General features: G+C 41.3%; 1 protein-coding gene across 9 annotated transcripts in view; it reads left to right on the top strand.

The window, feature by feature from the left end:
* The window catches only part of CDK19 (cyclin dependent kinase 19), a 183,507-nt gene extending 163,085 nt beyond the window's left edge, over positions 1 to 20,422 (top strand). For all 9 annotated transcript variants that reach the window (XM_061623616.1, XM_061623620.1, XM_061623614.1 and 6 more), the window contains 5 exons: positions 6,514 to 6,586; positions 7,431 to 7,528; positions 8,679 to 8,757; positions 12,745 to 12,999; positions 19,218 to 20,422. In XM_061623616.1, the coding sequence (XP_061479600.1) occupies positions 6,514 to 6,586; positions 7,431 to 7,528; positions 8,679 to 8,757; positions 12,745 to 12,999; positions 19,218 to 19,349 (637 nt within the window). In that variant the 3' untranslated portion in view covers positions 19,350 to 20,422. The remainder of the gene's footprint in view (positions 1 to 6,513; positions 6,587 to 7,430; positions 7,529 to 8,678; positions 8,758 to 12,744; positions 13,000 to 19,217) is intronic.
* Positions 20,423 to 21,222: the final 800 nt, after the last annotated feature.

Genomic DNA, 21,222 nt, shown 5'->3' with positions numbered 1-21,222 from the left:
CTGAGATTGATAGAAATCAATTGCTTATACGAGGGAATGAGGAAATAGTGGAGGGGATCCATGGGATGGCCATCGGTGTTTTGAAGGATCGAGGGAGATATGCCCCGGGGAGACACTTACTTGATCGAACTAAGGGGGAATCCAACAGAACGTTGTTAACCCCCAAGTTGCTCTCTCATTCAGATACCCTGGATAGCCTTGGTGACAATTCCCCCGGGTTGAAAATGCTGCTTGTAAACGCCAGGTCAGTGAATGGCAAATCTAGTGCTATCCAGGAATTGATTCTGGATGAGCACGCTGACCTGGCGTGTATCACAGAGACCTGGTTAGATGAGGCTGGGGGGGTTAATCTCTCCCAGCTTTGTCCTCCTGGTTTCTCTGTACACCAGCAGGCTAGACCTGGGGGACGGGGAGGTGGAGTCGCAGTGATTTTTCGAGATACCATCGACCTGACCAGGTACTCTCTCCCACAGTCCACAGGGTTCGAATGCATTTTTTTGAAGTTGGGTACTCGGAACAAAATAGGGATTCTGTTGGTGTACCGCCCACCCCGCTACCCAACTGTCTCCCTTCCTGAGCTAACCAGGGTAATCTTGGCGTTGGTACTGGAGTCTACCAGGCTTGTGGTACTGGGCGACTTCAATATCCATGCCGACGTTGCCCTTTCTGGAGTGGCTCAGGACTTCATGGCCTCCATGACAACCATGGGTTTGTCCCAAGTAATATCTGGTCCCACTCACGCTGCTGGTCATACCTTGGACCTTGTCTTCTGTGTTGGACGAGATGTTTGTGATCTTGGTGTGGAGGAACTTTCATTAGTTCCGTTGTCATGGACAGATCACTACCTGATTAGTTTTCGACTCACTGCGACTCAGAACCTCCTGCAGGGATGGGGGACCAATTAGAATGGTCCGCCCCAGGACACTGATGGATCCTTTTTTTTATCATTAATTTTTATTCAAATTTTCAAAGACAAAAAACAAAACAAAACAAAAACAATTAAACAATAAAATAAAATGTTGACTTCCGATTTGTCGCAGATCAGTTATAGGTCTACAATATAACAATCCTGTCTCTAAAATTATATTATAAAATCACTTTCCTCCAGTAGTTATCTTAATTAATCATCAAATCTCATAAACATTACTTTATTCTTTCCACAAAATGTCAAAGAGAGGTTTCAATTCCTTGAGAGATATATCTTTCAATTTTTCTCCAAATAAACATGTCACTTAATCCATCTGATTCAAATCTGTTAGGCCCAATAATTTCAATAGCCATTCTTCCATTATCTGTATTAATTCCATCTTCCATCTTCAATAATCCTGTTAAGTCCAGTAATTTCAGTAGCCATTCTTCCATTATCAGTATCCCATAATAATCTTGTTGTCATAGCCATAGTCCAAATAAACATATTGATTAATCCATCTCGTCAAATCTGTTAGGTCCAATAATTTCCATAACCATTCTTCCATTATCAATATTAATTCCATCTTCCATCTTCAATAGTCCTGTTAAATCCAGTGGTTTCAGTATCCATTCATCCATTATCAGTATCCCATGATAATCTTGCTGTCATAGCCATAGTCATATAACAAGAGTCTGATGGGAATTTCCCCCATCACAAATATGTCCTTGCCATCAATTCTAAATATGTTGCTGAAATATTGTTGTAAAGTCACATCTCTGCTCTTCTTTTTTACAAAATGCACTGGCTCATCTCTTAAAAGTTTTTCCATTGTCACATATTTGTAGTTAATTCCATAATTTTTTTCTATGTCAAGCCCCATCACATCATTCCAGTCAAGAATTCTGAATATGTTGCTGAAATATTGCTGCAAAGTCATATCTCTGTTCTTCTTTTTTACAAAATGCACTGGCTCATCTCTTAAGAGTTTCTCCACTGTCACATATCTGTAGCCAACTCCATAGATTTTTTCTATGTCAAGCTCCATCACATCATTCCAGTCCAGAAAATTATCCAAGACATTGATAACTTTACCACCAAAATCTTCATTAATTTCTTCAGAGACAACGTTGAATTCCAAACAGTAAACTTTATTTCTAACATCCATAAACTCCAAATCTTTTTCCAATTTCACATTTGTTCCAATCTCCAGGGCTTGTAGCTTCCCTTTAATTTCTCTTTTCTCATCTCTAATCTCATCAAACACCTCTCTCACAGAATCCCCTATTTCTTTAAGCTCCTGCGTCATTTTGTTAAATTCAATTTTCATCTCCTGTCTACCCTGTCTCAGGGTTTGTTTCGTTATCTCAATCTCACCCATTATTTTCTGAAACAATTTCTTCCATGGTCTCAATCACTTTCCTGGTTGTCATTCTTAAAACCACAGAAACAAAAATTATTTCAGCCACAATTGGGTTAATATTACAGGCTTGCTGACATCAGTGTAGACAATACAGCCTGCCTTATCTTTTATGTGTTCAGGAATACAAAACAAACTTAGTTCCCAACATCAAAACAATGAGTGGCGTCATGAACAAGCAGATTCGTCAAAATGAAATAGACTCAAAAAAAATAATAATTTTTTTTCCCCTCCTCGAAATAGAAATCCCTCTTCCGTTGGTATCTTTAGAATGCACCTCCAGGACAGCTTTTTGCAATAAAAACAAATATAAGCTTTTTCGATTTCTTTCCTCCTTAATTTCGTGAGTGAAAGAGAAAAGCCATAACTCACCCAGTGGTTCTTCACAGCTGATTCATTGACAAATCTCTTTTTTGTTGCAACAATTTAAACCAAGTGAAAAAAGAAAATAGAAAGAAGGATGCTTATCTGCCTGTTAGAGTCCGTTTTTCTTTAAAGAAAAGATAAACGTGTTGCTGTAATCAGCTAGAGGTTGATGAAAGTCCGTCCGGCATTGCAGTTTGAACCTTCTCTCATAAATAAATGAAATCCAGTCCTCCCCACAAAAACAGGCTTTGTGGTTAATCTCTACGTTTCTCCCTGTCTGGGAGAAAATCTTTACCAGGCAAAAAGAACGTTTTGACTGATTTTAAAGCTGAAAAAGCTTCTTCTGAGACGAGAGCTCGACTCAGAGGCAGCACAGGCAAAGCAACCCTTCCCGGAAGTCCCGACACTGATGGATCCTGATGGTTTCCTGATGGCTCTTGGGGATTTTCCGGTCACCATGGCAGGTGATTCTGTCGAAGCCTTGGTTGATTTTTGGAATGAAGAAATGACCAGGGCGGTGGACACAATCGCTCCTAAGCGCCCCCTTCTGCGGATCGGAGCCAAATCTACTCCCTGGTTTACTGGGGAGTTGGTGATGATGAAACTCGAAAGACGGAGGCTAGAGCGACGTTGGCGGAAAACTCTGAACGAATCTGATCGAACACGGGCTAGAGCATACCTTAAGACCTACTCCATAGCAGTGAGGACCCAGAAGAAATATTTCTTCTCTGCCTCTATTGCATCTGCTGGGTCCCGCCCAGCGGAACTTTTTCGAGTTGTCAGTGGTCTCTTAAACTCTGACCCTCATGAATATACTGACCACTCCACAGCCCGTTGCCACGAGTTTGCACGTTATTTTGCAGACAAAGTCGCTCAGATTCGTTCTGACTTAGACGCCAAGATTAATACAGTCTCTGTGGATGTAACTTTGGCTCCTGTTTGCCTAATTAGAATGGATTCTTTTCAGCTTGTTCTACCCGAGGATGTGGACAAAATCCTTGGAGAAGTACGCCCTAACACATGCATGTTAGATCCTTGCCCTTCTTGGCTTATAAAAACCGCCAGAGGAGGACTGGTTAAGTACAGCTCATAATTGTTAGAATCAGCTTCTTAGTGGCTTCTTTCACATGTAATGAATTGCTTAGTACAGCGGTGGGTAACCTCCAGCCTGCAGACCATATTTGGTCTGGCACGGGTCCCAATTTGCCCACGAGGCTGTTTCTACCTAACCACACCCACCCACCTAACCACACCCACCTGCCCCACACCTGACATCATATGTGATGAGGGGCCGGTAGACACATGGCTGGATTGGCTGCATGACTAGGTTCACTGTGGGGAATCAGAGACAATCCCTGCATAAAGCAGGGTTGAAGTGCATTTCCAAGTGTATGGACTGGCAAAGCCTCTTGTGCTGCAGTTCCAAAGCACCTGACAACTAGCTGGGAAGTGCTGCACAAGGGACTTTGAACAGATGGGCAGAACCACTCACCTGTCAATCGCCATATGTCATGATAGTGGCAGGTGATAGTGACAGGTCCTGCACACCTGTCACAGTTTGCCCACAGGCATGGTGACAGATACCAATCTGGTCTGCTAGGCATGAAAGGTTCCCCAAACCTGGCTTAGTACAAAGGTAGCCAACATGGTGCCCTCCAGCTACAACTCCTATCATCCCTGACCATTGGCCATGCTGCGTGGATCTGAGGGCACCATGTTGGTTACTCTGATCTTAGTAGTATAAGAATGTACCATGGCAAGTCTTGGCCTGGCAGAATCCCATTCTCCTTCCTCCCTCTTTGTCCAAGGAGAGGACATTTGAAGCTTCGGTTGTGGCTTGTTATAAACCATAGATCCTGTTTTGCCTGAATATGGGGAAATGTTGTTTGTACAATCAATAGTTAGCAAACTGGGATAAGATTAGGAAAAAACAGGAAGCTAGAAACTGAGGTTATCATACTTTGGACACATAATGAGAAGACATGATTCACTAGAAAAGACAATAATGCTGGGAAAAACAGAAGGGAGTAGAAAAAGAGGAAGGCCAAACAAGAGATGGATTGATTCCATAAAGGAAGCCAAAGACCTGAACTTGCAAGATCTGAACAGGGTGGTTTAAAATAGATGCTATTGGAGGTCACTGATTCATAGAGTTGCAATAAGTCGTAATCAACTTGAAGGCACATAACAACAACAAGCTTGTTACAAACTATGTCCAGAATCTTCCTCCTCTCATGTGTAGTCACAACAGACATATAAAATAGGTGTGTGGTGATGGGGAACTGTGTACACTGTCCTGAGCTCTGTGGAGAAAGAGTGGGAAATAACTGTAACAAACAGATCACACTAAACTGCAGTATAACATACCTCTGAACTAGGATTGCCAGGTTCTTGGCCTGAGACTGATCCTGTATTTTTAGGAGAAGAGAAAGTCAGCCAGGTGCAGGTGTTCTTGCAACTCTATGATGGGAAAAACCACAAGGTAGAATTCTCCCTCCCCCCTCCCCCCTCCCCCCTCCCCAACTTTTAAAGATACAGAAGACCTCTTGGTTGCCAGGCCCGGCCTCCAAGAGGTCTTCTGTATCTTTAAACGTTGGGGAGGGGGGAGGGAGAATTCCACCTTGTGGTTTTTCCCATTACAGAGTTGCAAGAACACCTGCACCTGGCTGACTTTCTTGTAATATTTGCAAGAGTTGAAATGAATTACAAATACTCGTTAGCAGGAACAAACCTTACTTAAGTTTGTTCCTTCTAACGAGTATTTGTGATTCATTTCAACTCTTGCAAATATTATACTTCTCCTAAAGATACAGGATCAGTCTCAGGCCGTGGACCTGGCAACCCTACTCTGAACACAGCCATTGTTTCTTACATTCTTCAGGATTTAAAATAGAAGGGCCTACCCTGTCCAGGTTGGATTACTATAATGTGTTGTATAGGGATTGCTGTTGAAAAATGTCCAGGAAATTCAGCTGATTTAGAACACAGCAACCAGACTGTTAACAGGGACAGCATGCTGGGAGCATAATATGTCAGCTCTAAAACAGCTGCAGTGGCTGACAGTTTGTTTCTGGGCTCAGTTCAAAGTGCTGGTCTTGGCCTTTAAAGCCCTAAATTGCCAGGGACCAAAGACTGTTTTTCTTCACCTGAATCTGCCAAGGAGGGCCTTCTTCAGGTGTATCTTTGCCTCCTGAGGTTAGGCAAGTGGCAAATGGAAAGAGAGCATTTATGGTGGTGGCACCCAAATTATGGAATTCCCTCCCTAAGCATATGCACCAAGGTGTGTTTGTTATTATCTTAAAGGTCTGTATGAATTCTGCCCTGTTCTTTCAGGCTTTTAACAGATTTGATCTGCTTCCCTGTTTTTAGGTTTTACTGCTTCCTACTACTGTTCAATTCTGTTGCCTGCTACTGTTTTTATTTTGTATTATTTATGTTGTTTTGTTGTATTTGTAGCTGCTTTGAAACTTGTTAAAAAGGATATCAATTAACAAAATCAATATGTGTAGAAATGTTGTGACATGTCAGTCATCCCTGAGTTAGTACATCTCTGCATTTCTTTAATACTTCCCACAATAGAAAATATTGCAACTTCAATGTTTACATAGTATTTGAATAAAGAAAAGTGATTTGTTGTGATTCATGTGTCACAAACACCAACACCACCTGTCTTGCAGGCATATGTAGGCCATAATATTCACTAGTAAACAAAAAGCTTGGAAAGAGTTGTTTGGAATATGAATTCTTATATATATATAATATTTCTTTATTTTGATCATGTATGGATCTTTTGAAACATGTTTTTTATTTGATTTCCCAGATATGCCAATAGTAGCCTCATAAAATATATGGAAAAACACAAAGTAAAGCCTGATAGCAAAGTGTTTCTTTTGGTAAGTTATGCTTCCAGTTTCATGGTCCTGTTGAAGATCATTAATTTTGTAACATTAACAGCACAATTCCATATATGTCCACTCAAAAATAAAAATCTGTTGAGTTCAGTTGGTCTTCCTCCCTGGTAAATGTGTATAGGATTACAGGCTTATCTTGTTGTGAGAGAAAATGAGGATGAAGATGCACAGATTTAAACCTATAATGCATTTCAAAGCCTGAAAATATTTGCTATTTTCTGCTGTTTGTTGTGTTTTGGTGTAATTAATAGCTCTACTGAGCCTGTTTCACAAATTTTCAATTAGCCCTAAAGTTCTAGGACTGACTAAAAATTAACAAGTCTCCAGGCCCAAGTGGCATCTTCCAAGAGTTCAGAAAAAACTCAAATGTGAAATTGCTGATTTGTCTAATGAATGCTTGTGTCTAGAGAGCAATAGCACAGGAAGGCTATTGCCTTCCTTCTAGGATTCCTAGAAGCACTTGGATGGCCACTGTGGGAAACAGGATGCTACATTAGATGGACCTTTGGTCTGAGCCTGTAAGACTCCTCTTGTATCATCTCATGACAGGCACAAGAGAGACCTCTAAGTTTGATTTCTTCCTGAAATGCCGTTTCTCCCTGAATTATTAGGGATAATACAAGTGAGGGGTGCACATTGTCCTGTATTAACCACTGTTACTATATTACTGTAAAGATAACCAGCACAAACTGCAGCATCTTTTTTGTTCTGTATACAAAATCCTCAGTTTTTCTTTGATTTAGTTATTTAATACTGGGTATTTTGGCATATATGCCAGTGAGTGCTATTCATATAAACTTACTTCCTCTAATGTTGTGCTACACAGCTTCAAAAACTTCTCACTATGGATCCTACAAAAAGAATTACCTCAGAGCAAGCTTTGCAGGATCCCTACTTCCAGGAAGACCCACTGCCTACATCAGAGTATGTCTCTCTCCTATTCTTTTCACTCTTTTAGAATTTTACCCTGCTAGTTAACAGTAAATATTGCTGTCAATATGATCTCAAAAATAGTTTACTACCCCAGAACATTTGTCTCCCTGAAGCACCTATCCTGCAAAACAGAAGTATGCTTTCTCTATTCAGTAAAGAATTGGTGACTGCAAGGAAAAAAACAAAAACCTATATTCCATTACTTTTCTACGAGGCAGTCAGCTTGATGATATAGGTCACTAACTGGACAGAAATTTCCCTGTGAGTTCTCAAAGATAGTAAAACTGAAGAGAGCCTGCAGACATGATGGATACCCTTCCTTGCATAATTTACAGATTTTTCTCTGAACATAGACTTCAATTTTATATAGCTAACAGTACTGTGCATGTCTACTTGGAAGTAAGTCCAAATGAATTTAATAGGGAATACTTCTCAGTAGTTGGGTATAGGATATCATCCTAAATTACTTGTATGTTTACCCTATCAGATGAAAACACTAGATTTACTTTGAATATTGATTCACTTTGTTGTTATTTCTGAGATGTCCCATGCTCTATTGACTGATAGGAGCAAGAATATACCACTGCAAATATTATTTGCTAGGTCCTGTTTCAGCAGTAGGAATGGAAAAAGTGATATGAAGAGGCCTTATGGAGTAAAGATGACAGACTTTAACTTTAGATGCGGAAATCTGTTGTGATTAACTGTGGTTAATCTTAACAGTGGCTTGAAACAAGCTTGCTTATAAACCATGGTTTGAAACAATAGTTCAATATGACAAGCTGTGGTTAATAAAAAATAAAAGTGAAAGTTCCCAAACTTCTCATGGCCCACTGCTGGGGGAAACTATGCAAGGCCAGAAGTAAACTAGGCTCATTTCCATCATGAAAAATCACAGTTTATCATGACAGTATTTTATCATGATGGTATGACCAATGAATAATCATGTTAGTTAAAAATGGAAGCAAAAGCTTCCAACCTTCTCACATTTGTGCTTGGTGGGAAGTGGGAGGAAATTCACAAGCCCAAGGCTTGTTCATGTAACACTAAATAATGGTTCAGCATTATGTCATTAAGTTTTTAGTGGTTTGAAATAAATGCAAGATTGAAGGCTAACACCCTTGGTTTTACTCCGTCTCAGTGTTTTTGCCGGCTGCCAGATTCCTTACCCAAAACGAGAATTTCTCAATGAGGATGAACCTGAGGAGAAGGGGGATAAGGTATAGTTCAAAGACCACTTTACTAAGAGTAAAAATGAATAATTATGGTTCCTTAATGGGAATGCTGACAGAACACAGGAGCTTGCAGTGAACACACATTCCTGGTCACCCCATTCCAGCATGATGGCATGGCTCATTACCCAAATGTGTAGCATTTTCATGCATGATCATTTATAGAGACATGAACTGCTTTATAGTGAACAGTAAATTTAGACACTGTTAGTAACACGTGGCTCGAGGAAGAAAGATATGCTTTAAGCTGTAATCATCTGGTGATGTCTTCTAAAAGCCTGCAGTTGGTGACAAATTCCCCTCCAGCTTTTTATGCCCTATGTTCTTTGTAAGAGTGGTGCTTGACTTGTTTTTGAAATATTTTTTGTTCTCTGCTTCAATTTCTTCACACATATGCAGAATGCTGTGATAGTTCTTTCACCCAATTATCTTGATTGTGATTTGTCTTAATGGATGTTAATATTGTATCTTGATTCGGAGGCGCTCAGTTCTGGAACTCCTTTCTCCTAGAACACGGGTGCAGAACCTCCAGCCAATGGGCCCAGTCTGGCCCATCAAGCCTCCCCATTTGACCAGCAAGGCCATTTTGGACCAGCCACACCCACCTGTGGCAGATAAAGGCGGGGCTTGGCCAAAGGGGCTTTGTCTGCAAAGCCCTGTTGTGCAGTGCTTCCCAAGTGCCCAACAATCAACTGGTTCTTGGACACTTGGGCTCAAAGCACTTTTCTAGTGCTATGTAAGGGACTTTGACAGGTGTCAATCAGCTGACATCATCATGATGTTGGATTACTGATCGAAGGGTTGTCTTGCGCACCTGTCAAAATTGGTTGGCGGAGTGGGGGAGAAAGGATCTGGTCCACCGGGCCAAAAAAGTTCCCCACCCATACTGAGCATGAATTGTTGGTAAGTCAGCGGCAAGGCCTACTACATAGCCTGCTGCTTTTATTGATTGCTTTTATATTTTCTTTAATGTTGTTTGCATTTTGCTGCTTTTTAAAAGGATTGTTTTTATTGGTGCTAGCTACCTTGGGCACCCTGCAGAAAGTGGGATGGGTGACTGGATGCATGTGTGAACAGGAGCAGGAGCTCAGGGGAAGGACGTGGGGAGGGGCCATTTTTCAGTGGTACAGCACATTTTTTGCTTGTAGCAGGTTCCAGATTTTGTCCTTGGCATCTTCAGTTAAAAAAGATCAAGTTTCAAGTTACTTCTCTCTGTTGTTGTTGTTGTTGTTACTACTACTACTACTACTACTACTACTACTACTACTACTAAATTTATTTATACCCCACCTTTTGGCCAAAGGCCCTCAAGGCAGCTTACAAAGAAAAATAAACACAAGTATAAAATACATCAATAAAAGCAATACAATTTACAAAAATTAAACTAAATAACAAATAACATTATTTAGGAAAAAATGTCCTTTTTGTTCTATGCAAGCCTCACAGGGGTCTGTCCTATCCTTTTGATCCTCCAGCAAGAGTTTGTTGCCACATTCCAAAGTGGGTGAAGTTGACTTGGCATTTGGACTTCTTGGTCATGGAGCACCCACTTGCCCAGGATGTTGTCTGTCAAAGGTTGACATTTTGGGTGCTAAATGGACAAATAGTCAGACCTTGTATAAGGCAGCTTCCTCTGTTCCTTTGACAACTGAGAGAAAACATTTAAGAGATTTAAAGGCGAATGTAGCCATGAGAGAGCAAAATCTAGAGTTCATAAACTTTATGACAGAAAGCCAGCTTTCAGCTTGGAGCTGCAGAGCTGGTGAGCATCATCCTGACCTTTACACAGTGACTTTTGCCCTCTCTTCAACAACAAGGTTGGGAGGCACATTGGCTGCATAGAGGTCTGGTGCTTAGCACACATTGTCCCAGAATGGCTAAACTGGCAAGCTTCCTGCCAGCCTTCTTTTTTGGCAGGACAGGCTGGTAAGGGGTTTCTTTGACCACTGTTGGGCAGAGGAGCCCTGAGCAGCTCCACCCAGCAGTGGCCATGTTGGCATGTTCCCTGTCTGCCTGTCTAGCAGGAGGCTGCCTTGGCTGCTGCTAGATGGAGGCACTTTGGGCACCTTAGCTCAGCAGCAGCCAAGCTGATATGCTCCCCCACCTGCAGGCATGGGGTGGGCGACGCGGGGAGCAACAGGGACTTGGCTATCGCAATTTTTGGCTTGGCTAACAAGGTCAGCCCAAACTTGTATCCAGCTGGCTTGCTCAGTGGTGTTTTATGAGCTGAGCATAGAATATATCCTTCTCTCTCTCTCTCTCTCTCTCTCTCACACACACACACGTAATGATTAAACCTCTAAAAATTGATTTGTATAACTAGGCTATGGGGGGGGTGTATAGTGTGCGCACACACAGACACTATTTCAAATAGGTTTTTCAACTCTCAGTCTTAGCTGAAGCCTCAATTTTTATTACAGATGTCTTTTTCTGAAATGGCCTTTAATCTTTTCAGGTGTTAACAAAAGCAAATAAACCAACATCCCTTTTGCCTCTAGTAAAATGTATCAAGCTACATTTCAGTCAGCTACTTTGATCTGTGGCCAGCAGCCTTTGGCCATAAACCTGATGCACAACTGCAAACTGTAATCCTGGCTGGCTCATCCCATTGAACAGTGTCATTCCCTAATGTCATGTCATCTTTTGCAATAAAAGTGCAAACATCGCTTTAATTGTAACTGTTGATACAAAAGGGAATTTGCATCATTAGTGGCGGCAATTCGTTTTGCTTTGTGTTGCTTTTGTTCAGCTTACTGAATGTAAACAACGAAACCGTTTTGTAGCACTGAGAGACATGGAAAAAGAAATGTTGACACCAAAGCCATCTATAAAATGATTGCTTATTTCTTTCTCGCTATTAATCGCACTTCCTTTATTATAAGTAACACAAGGGAAAGTCTACACAAATTTGGAGTGGGGGAGTCAAGTGTTACAAGGGAAATATTGAGGATGAGTTGTGAGCTAGTTTGTCTCTAAGATCCTCTTGCTATGTTTCCTTCCCCACCCCCAGAGCAGCAATGAGCTCATGATTCAAGCCTTTCCTCTGCTCCTTCATTCTTGTTGCAACGCCCTGCAAGATCAGTTTCTCTCCCTTTGAACGGGCTTGGAAAACCTGTGACCAGTTAGGCACCAGCCTCTTGTGCCATGGTTTGTCTTCAAACCATCCCAAATGTATTTTAATTCCCAATCTCTATGGTAGCTACTCCTCCATAATTTAGGTATTGAGCTATGGATTTAGACAGATACAGATTGCAGCAGCTGTAACTGTGATTCATTGGCAGCTGGACAATGAAGAAAAGGGGAGGACCACCTCATATGTACCATACATAGAGACTGTGCCTTGCTACTCTGGTAAAGGCAGTTCTTTGACTTTAACAGTCTGGCCAGTTTTGAGGCCCATTTACTATTTAGGGGCAAATGTAACTGTGTCATGCTTCAATAAGCCATTATGAAAATGTCCTCTTTTGTTCTTGGCATTTTTTTCTTTCTATGTGGAAAATGGAAAAAAATGGTATCAGGTTGTCTCCTATTGAAGCTGTGAAAGTTTCATGCATTAGTGTTTAGAAAACAGCTTTGACCTTCGATTATATATTTGCAAACACTAGCTGCCATTCTCTAAAAACCACAATTTTCTTAAGTAATTTCCCACCATATTTTCAAAATACACTTTTGTTCAAACAAGTGGCTAATAGATTTCCTTATTATATTTATATCCTACATTTCCTCCAAGGAGCTAATACATCCTCCCCCCAGTTTAATCCTTGCAAATTCTCTTGTGATGTACTTTTGAATGAATCTGAGTGACTGGGCCCAGATCACCCAGTGAGCTTCTACCCACCACACCACACTAAAGTGTATATAAACAGTATTTATAGCTTGTGTACATTTGTGGGGATTGTGTAGAAACCGAAACTGAAGAAATTGCTCAAACAAATGGTCATCCAACCTATGGCTTTTTCTACCCTTTAAATCTAGAATCAACAGCAGCAGAACCAACATCAGCAACAAACAGCACCTCAGCAGCAAGCAGCACCTCAGCAGCAGCAGCAGCAAAACAGTACCCAGACAAATGGAACTACAGGGGGGGGTGGAGCAGGAGGTGGTGGTACTGGGGCAGGTCTCCAGCACAGCCAGGATTCTAGCCTCAACCAGGTGCCTCCAAATAAGAAACCACGTATAGGGCCTTCAGGCACTAATTCAGGCGTGCCTGTCATGCCTTCAGATTATCAGGTACAGTTTGTGTTCCTTTTACTCCTATGCCCTTTGTTGCTTCTTGAAAGGAAGTGAGTTAGAAACTGCTCCAATGAGATAATTATTCTTGCCCAACACATCAGTTTACATTTACTTTTCTGGACCGGGATAGCCTGACCACTGTTGCCCATGCACTGGTAACCTCCAGGCTGGATTACTGTAATGCTCTCTATGTGGGGCTGCCCTTGAGGTTGGTCCAGAAGCTGCAGCTGGTGCAAAATGCGGCAGCGAGACTGCTCACTGGGGCAGGGTATCGTCAACATGTCACCCCGCTGCTGAAAGAATTGCACTGGCTACCTATTAGCTACCGGGCTGAGTTTAAGGTTCTAGTTTTGGTGTACAAAGTCCTATACAGCTTGGAACCAGGATACATGAAAGACCGTCTTATCCCTTATATACCCAGCAGATCGCTACGCTCTGCAGGTGAGGGCCTTCTGCAGATACCATCTTATCAGGAGGTCCGTTCCGCACAACATAGGAAATGGACCTTTAGTGAAGTGACACCTATCCTTTGGAATTTCCTCCCCTTAAATATTAGGCGGGTGCCATCTCTGTTATCTTTTTGGTGCCTACTGACAACCTCCCTCTTTCAACAAGCCTTTTAAGCAGAGATCTTATCCCAGTCTGCGTCTGTGTTGGAATTGTTTTTAAAGACGTTTTTAAACTTTTTTAAAAGACTTTTTAAAGCTTTTAAAAAATGTTTTTAAAGATGTTTTGTGTTAATATGTTTTTAAGGATATTTTTTTATTTAAAATATTTTAAACTCTGTTTTTATGATGGTTTAAAGTGTTTTTAGTACTCTGGGCTCCTACTGGGAGGAAGGGCGGGATATAAATTTAATTAATAAATAAATAAATTTGGAACACCAATTTCAGAGGCTGATAAATATGGCCCTTTTCACACCTAAGCCATGTGGTGGACTTTTAGGCTGTAGCAGAGATGGGTAACTTATGACCCACCCGATGTTGTTGGATGTTGGACTCTGACTCATAGCAAGCATGCCCAATGATCAGGAAAGATGGGAGTGATAGTCCAACAACATTTGAAGGGCCACAGGTTTCCCACCCATCTGCAGCAAAGCAGTCACACACCAAGATAAGGTTGACACACTTTTATTGGTCTTTTTCCTATGTCCTTAACAGCAGCCTGACACACATGAATTAAGGGAGGGGGGAAACACGCCTCCTTATCTCCATGCTGTGAAAGTGTTGCTTGCTAAATTTCAGAGTATGCCTGTCAGGATATAAAAGAGAGTACCCCTATATCCAAATTGCCAAGATGAGGACAAGAATTCATTCAACTCATCACAGGCTGATGGTGATCAGCAATTTGGATACATAGTGCAACACACTCGTATGACCCAGTTTAGTGCATATTCACATAGGGTTATGTGAGTCATCTCCAGCAACAGCAGTCATATAATAGCTTCGTTATACAAAACTGGTAGCATAAATTAGCTTTCACAGATAATGGTATTTTCATTAAGTGAGCATAATACCTTTAGATGTGTGAAAAATTATGGCTGGGCTGTCAGAACATGCTTTCCTAGCACAGCAAGTCCTGGCATCAGGCTGCAAGACACTGTAACTGTCACTGAAATACTGCTTGAATAATTTGGATCTTTGCTTTAATACCCAACCCAATTATTTTTTCTCCTTTTTAGAATCATCTATAAGCTAAGATTTATCACAGATGGTGCCACAGTATTTGTTTAGTTCTACTTTCTCTTTCATAGACGCCTTGGTAATACATTTCATTCTCAAAAACAAAAATACAAATGGTGAACAGCATTTATTTCATTGGATAGTTAGATTTAATATGAAGAACTGTGAATTTCTTTTCTATATTTATGTAGAATACTAATATCATTAGGCCATCCCATTTTGTGCTAAATAAACTAGAGGTCATGAAAGGACTTAGTTAAAAACATTCTGATCTTCCTTAATAGCTTCTTCCAGTCCAGTTCCAAAACATGCACAAATTGCTAGGGCAATTTTGTGTAGAATTTGAAAAGACAGGAGAAATCCCCCCCCCCCATTTATTATAGCATCTCCTGCTACCTAATTCTGCAGTGCCAGATCTGCTGAGCTTGTGATTTATGAGGCCAAATTCAACTCACCAGTCATGTAATGCTTTCCCAGGTGAACAGGAACACAGAGAGTTTACAGAGCCATTGGAAGACTATCATCCATGGCTGGTGGTCTGTGTTCAGCTTCCTGGGTCATAAGTTGTGCTGGTCTGGGTTCAACATCCATCTAGTGCCCAAAGCACGCCAGGCTGATCTGGAACAAGTAGTTCTAGTGTTTATTTATTAGATTAATATCCCACCCTTCATCCCAGTAGGAGCCCAGGGCATTTGCAGTCTTGAAGAAAGTAAATTAGAATAAGCAAACATTAAAGCCTATACTGACAAAGATTTGTATTATAAACTTCTTTAAAAAAATATTTCTATATAATTCAGTGGGCAGATGTTACATAGCAATTTATGCTTCTCATTCCATAGCAGTCTTGATGCCCCATCCACACCTGCTGTAGTCCCCACTGAGGTGTCCAGTGCAAAGTCTGCTGCAACTTCTTGGGAACTGTTTCAGTTGATGCAGCCTGATGACATAGACAAGGTGCTTGCGTTATGCGGCCAGCAACGTGTCCTCTCGACCCTTGCCCTTCTTGGCTTATTAAAGCTTCCCAAGGGGATTTGACCGAGTGGATCGAGGGTGTGGTCAACACATCATTGCGGGAGGGAGTGGTTCCAGCTGCCTTGAAAGAGGCGGTGATCTGACCACTCATGAAAAAGCCCACCCTGGACCCATTGGTTTGTGACAACTACCGACCGGTCGCAAATACCCCCTTTTAGGGAAGGTGATTGAGAGGGTTGTGGCGCAGCAGGTACAAGTACTTTTGGATGAACCAGATTAACTTGACCCGTTCTAATCTGGGTTTAGGCCTGGTTATGGGACTGAATCGGCCTTGGTCACCCTGATGGATGACCTTTATCGGGAGAAGGACAAGGGGAGTGCGACCCTGTTATTCTTACTTGATCTCTTGGAGGCTTTTGATACCATTGACCATGCTATCCTTCTGGGCCGACTTGGTGAGATGGGTATTGGAGGCACTGTTTTACAGTGGTTCCGATCCTATCTGCAAGGTTGTTCTCAGTGAATAGCACTGAGTGACTGTCTTTCAGCCCCCTGGCAGTTGTGCTATGGGGTGCCGCAGAGTACCATCTTGTCCCCCATGCTGTTTAACATCTATATGAAGCCCTTGGGAGCAGTCATCAGGAGATTTGGGGTGAGATATCAACAGTATGCTGACGATACCCAGTTCTATTTCTCTGTAACATCTGAATCGGAAGAGGCCGTGCAAGCCCTGGACCGCTGCCTGGACTCGGTGGTGGGCTGGATGAGGGCCAGTAAACTGAGTCTGAATGCTAGCAAGACAGAGGCGCTGTGGGTTGGTGGTCCCCGAGTTCGGATAATTGGTCAGTTGCCTGCTTTGGATGGGGTCGTACTCCCTCTGAAAGAGCATAGTCTGGGAGTGCTCCTCATCCATCTTTGTTGCTAGAGGCCCAGGTGACCTCAGTGGCTAGGAGTGCCATTTACCTGCTTTGGCTGGTAAGACAACTGTGGCCATTTCTGGACCAGGATAGCCTGACCACTGTTGTCCACGCACTGGTAACTTCCAGGCTGGATTACTGTAATGCACTCCATGTGGGTCTTCTCTTGAGGCTGGTCCTGAAGTAGCAGCTGGTGCAAAATGCAGCGATGAGACTGCTCACTAGAGCAAGGAATTGTCAACATGTCAGCCCACTGGTGAAAGAATTGCACTGGCTGCCCATTTGCTACCGGGCCAAGTTCAAGGTTCTAGTTTTGGTGTACAAAGCCCTATACAGCTTGGGACCAGGATACCTGAAAGACTGTCTTATTCCTTCTATACCCAGTTGATCACTGCACTCTGCAGGTGAGGGCCTCCTGCAGATACCATCTTCTCAGGAGGTTTGTTCTGCACAACACAGGAAACAGACCTTTAGTGTGGCAGCACCTACCCTGTGGAATTCCCTCCTCTTAAATATTAGACAGGTGCCATCTCTGTTATCTTTTCAGCACCTATTGAAGACCTTCCTCTTTCAACAAGCTTTTTAAGTTGAGACCTATCCCAGTCTGCATCTGTGTTGTAATTGCTTTTTAATATGTTCTTAAAATTTCTTTTTTAAATATGTTTTTAATCTTAGATGTGTTGATAGGTTTTTTTAAGTAACTTTTTGAAGATGTTGGTTATAATGTATTTTAAAGTTTGTTTTTATGATGTTTTAATGTTTTTAGTGCTTTTGTTTGCTACCCTGGGCTCCTGCTGGGAGGAAGGGCAGGACATAAATCAAATAATAATAATAATAATTCCAGTAATAAATAAACAGGAGCCAGTTTTGTACAAATTTATCAGCCTGTTCATATCCCTTTCTGCTATTTGCTGTATTTTAAGACTCATCAATAGAAGGACATTCCTTATTCTTGCAACACACAATAGATTTATCACAGATTTGATATTTGAGGTGTAACCCATTGTTTCTGGTAGCATATATTGGCTTCCATAGATAATGGTCTTTTCATTAAGTGAACATAATCCCTTTAGATGTGTTTATCTAAAGTCTTTAATGTGTGATTATCAATTGGAACCACCAAGTCGCTTTAAATGGAGTGGTGGCATCTGCCCATCGTAAATCTAGTGCTTTATACTTTACAACCAGCTGTATTCTGCAGCCAGTCATGTCATATAGTAAACCTCTAACAAGGCGCCTCTTCTTATTGGCTGACAGACTTTGACCACATCTGTACCTTATTTGCCTGTATGAATCTATTGATTCCTTTTCCCATGAATTACATTTTGTTCTTTCAGTAAAGATTGCTATTGCTGTAAAAATAAAAATGTATGCATTATTGATACTTTAAATACCTCTAGCTTCCAAACAATGAAATCCAGGGAAAACTCTAGATAGTAAGATCATTAACAAGAACATCATAATTGCTTTCACATAAATTAAAGGTTCCCAAACTGTGGTCCGTGGACCACCGGCGGTCCGTAGTTTTCATTCAGATGGTCTGCAGCGTGTCCACATTCAATATTTGTATTGATTTTTTAATTGTATTTTATTGTTCGTTTTATTTCTTATATTGTAGTTTATTGTATTGTAGTTTCAATTCTATGGAATGCAAATTGTAATACAATATAAGATAAAAGCAATAAAAATACCATTAAGAATCATACAGCATCTAGCACAGCACATTACAATAGCTACAACAGGCAGAAAAATCATTAAGTGGTCAGCCAAGACCATCCACAATTTTCAAGTGGTTTGTAGGGAAAAAAGTTTGGAAACCACTGACATAGATCCTTTTCTTGGTTCATCTTATAAAATGCAATTTTCCCATAGCCTTTTAAAGTCAATGGTTGCTCCCCTGTATAGTTAGTGTAATAACCAGGGGTGTAGTCATCCAGGGCCTTGGGGGTCTTAGACCCCTAAATATTTTGAGAGTAAGGTTGAGTTGGGGTCTCTATGTCTCCAGTGTCCTATGAGCCAATTAGCATGAAAGGGGAGTATGTTAGCCACTTTTAAAGTATTCAAGCCTGGCCAAATTATTCTATGATCTTAGAAGGTTGTATAATTTTAGATGTGTCGCTGTAACTGTTATGAAGGGACCCTGTGCACTTCTGAATTTTCCACTACACTACTGGTGATAACAGTATCAGCCGTGTGGAGTAATATCTTCTGGTATTACTCCAATGGTTTCTTCATTGTAACACCCTAATCTAAAAGGCTAGAACCAGGAACTTAAGTTTATGCAAGGTCCCCCAACTGATTTCTGCTGATTCCCCATGCCACATCCCATGTAATTCTAGAGAGTCCCTAACCCATTTGGCCAGGCTTTCGGGGGGGGGGTTGAAACCCTGTTGCATGAGCAGAGTCCTGGATCTCTGGATCCAACTATATTTTTCTTTAATAGCTTTAGCCCAGAGGTTCTATAGCCAAGCAAAAAAGGGGGGGGCAGACTGTATAAATTTCTGTCTCATTTCCTTGGCCAGAGTAAATCTATCAGAGAGAGCACAGTGATCCTTACCTCAGTGTTAACATTCTGAACAACCTTTTTGGAGCAATTCCTCTCTGCAAAAATGTTTCATTCTGTTTTGTTTGTTTTTCCCCTTAGCACTCCAGTTCACGTCTGAGTTACCAAAGCAACATTCAGGGATCTTCTCAGTCCCAGAGTTCAATGGGCTATTCTACATCATCTCAGCAGAGCTCTCAGTACCATCAGTCCCACCAGTCCCATCGGTACTGAAGAGATCACATAGACGATGTTAGAAAGGAATGAACTAGCAGTCGGCGGACTCCAGCAATATGAAGTTCATAACCATGAGAAGAACCAAAAATGCAAACTGTGATGCAGTTTTTAAAATTAACAATGATAAAAGAACTTCTATTAACTAATTGTTTTCTGAAAAGAGACAATTCGTACCATTTTTTTAATTTTTTTTTTTTGCCATAAAGGAGATTCTTGTGAAGTTTCCCCTCAGCTTGCTTTCGCATGTGTTCCATTGTGGTTACTCGAATGAAACCGTCTGATCTAAACCCAGCACTTAAATGTCTTTAACCTATGGAATTTTTGAAGGATTCCTGGTGCACCTTTCTTGTGTTGTAGTAATTGCCATAAATCTTACCTTTTCCAAATCCCTTTACCAGGATTTTAAAGTTTTGAAACCTTGAACTCCCAGCTTTTCTAGCTTGTATATAGTTAGTTTTTTACTAGGCAAACCCGTTTAGCTATACAGGTATAATGCACCTTTTAAAAGCACTATGTTATTTTCACAGAATATTACTGTTTTGCTCATGGATGTCAAGAACAGCAGATTTTACTGTTTCAGAGTATTTTATTATTCCCTTTTTTATTGTCTAGTTTTCAGATGAGGTCTTAAAAAAAAGATGAAAAGAAAAATCTCTGCAGCAACTATATGTTATGTGTTTGGACTGAACACCAAACGGAAGATTATGAATGTCTGTTTTTATCATTCAGATGAGATCCCATAGATCATTTTGTCATTATCTTCCAAGTGGATTGACTTAAGCTTTGCTGTAAATTAAGACATGACAGTGAAGTAGAAGGCAAATTATTTTGTAGCCCCAGTAGGACAAGAGTATGCTATCGTGTCTTTTCCAGTAGTTATCTGTACATGCAATGGTGTCTTCTCTAGTGGTATACCTGTATTTTGGAACTCTACCCTAGGAGTTCAACATCATTGATTTCCAATGAGAGCAAATAAGGAGACTATGCTACTACTTGGGATGGGGGTTGTGAAGATGGGCAGAGAATCCATATGTTGTATTCCCTTTACATCAGTTTTTGTCCATTCCTGATGAAACTTCTTTGCTAACGTTGATGGTTCTGTAAACTTGCAGCAAAAAAGGGCAAAACGTGCTTGCACTTTTAGAGAATAACAGTATTGTGGCATGAGCTGCTGCCTACTTACAGGACACTTGCTATCATGAACCTTGACCAACCATTTTTATTAATATTATCCATTTGTCCAGTTGAATCTGGAGTTGTGAAATCTTGAAGGTGTTTAGCCTTTTCATGTGCGAAATCCATATTATGCTGTCTTACTACTGCTGTGATTAACCCAAATTGGTTACGCACCAGGTAAGTGAGGCTGTATTAAAATGTCTATTTTCCTAAGGTAGCACACTTTGTGAATGTTGGTGTATTGGACAGACATGTAGCAGAGGAAATGTCAGCGCATGAGCGGATCATAATATTAGAGGCCATTGGGTAGGATCTGGAGATCCACCCCTGGAAAGGATAGGCATCCCATCCTCTCCCCACCAGCACTCAGAGATCCTCCCCCAAAAATCCTCCCCAAGGGGGAGGACTCTGCTGAGTGGGTTGGGTTGTGGCACAGAGATCTGAGCTGGAAGAGGATGCTCAGGCAGAGGCACCCCCCTTGTGGGAGCATTTTAAGGGGTGCTCTGGGGACTGATGAGTAGAGGAAGGGGCAAGAGAGTCACCTTATGCCTGGCCCCTTCCACAGGCAGATCTGCAGATCAAACTCAATACTGAGTGGTCTGTAATCAGAGATAATATTTCCTTTGAGGCAGCTACTATGCTGTGATAAAAGCTGTATATTTTCTGCAGTTCAGCATAGAATTCAACATCTTTT

Source organism: Rhineura floridana, chromosome 4 (assembly GCF_030035675.1).
Source record: "Rhineura floridana isolate rRhiFlo1 chromosome 4, rRhiFlo1.hap2, whole genome shotgun sequence".
Classification (NCBI taxonomy): Eukaryota; Metazoa; Chordata; class Lepidosauria; order Squamata; family Rhineuridae; genus Rhineura; species Rhineura floridana.
This window is presented reverse-complemented; position numbering and strand designations above follow the sequence as displayed.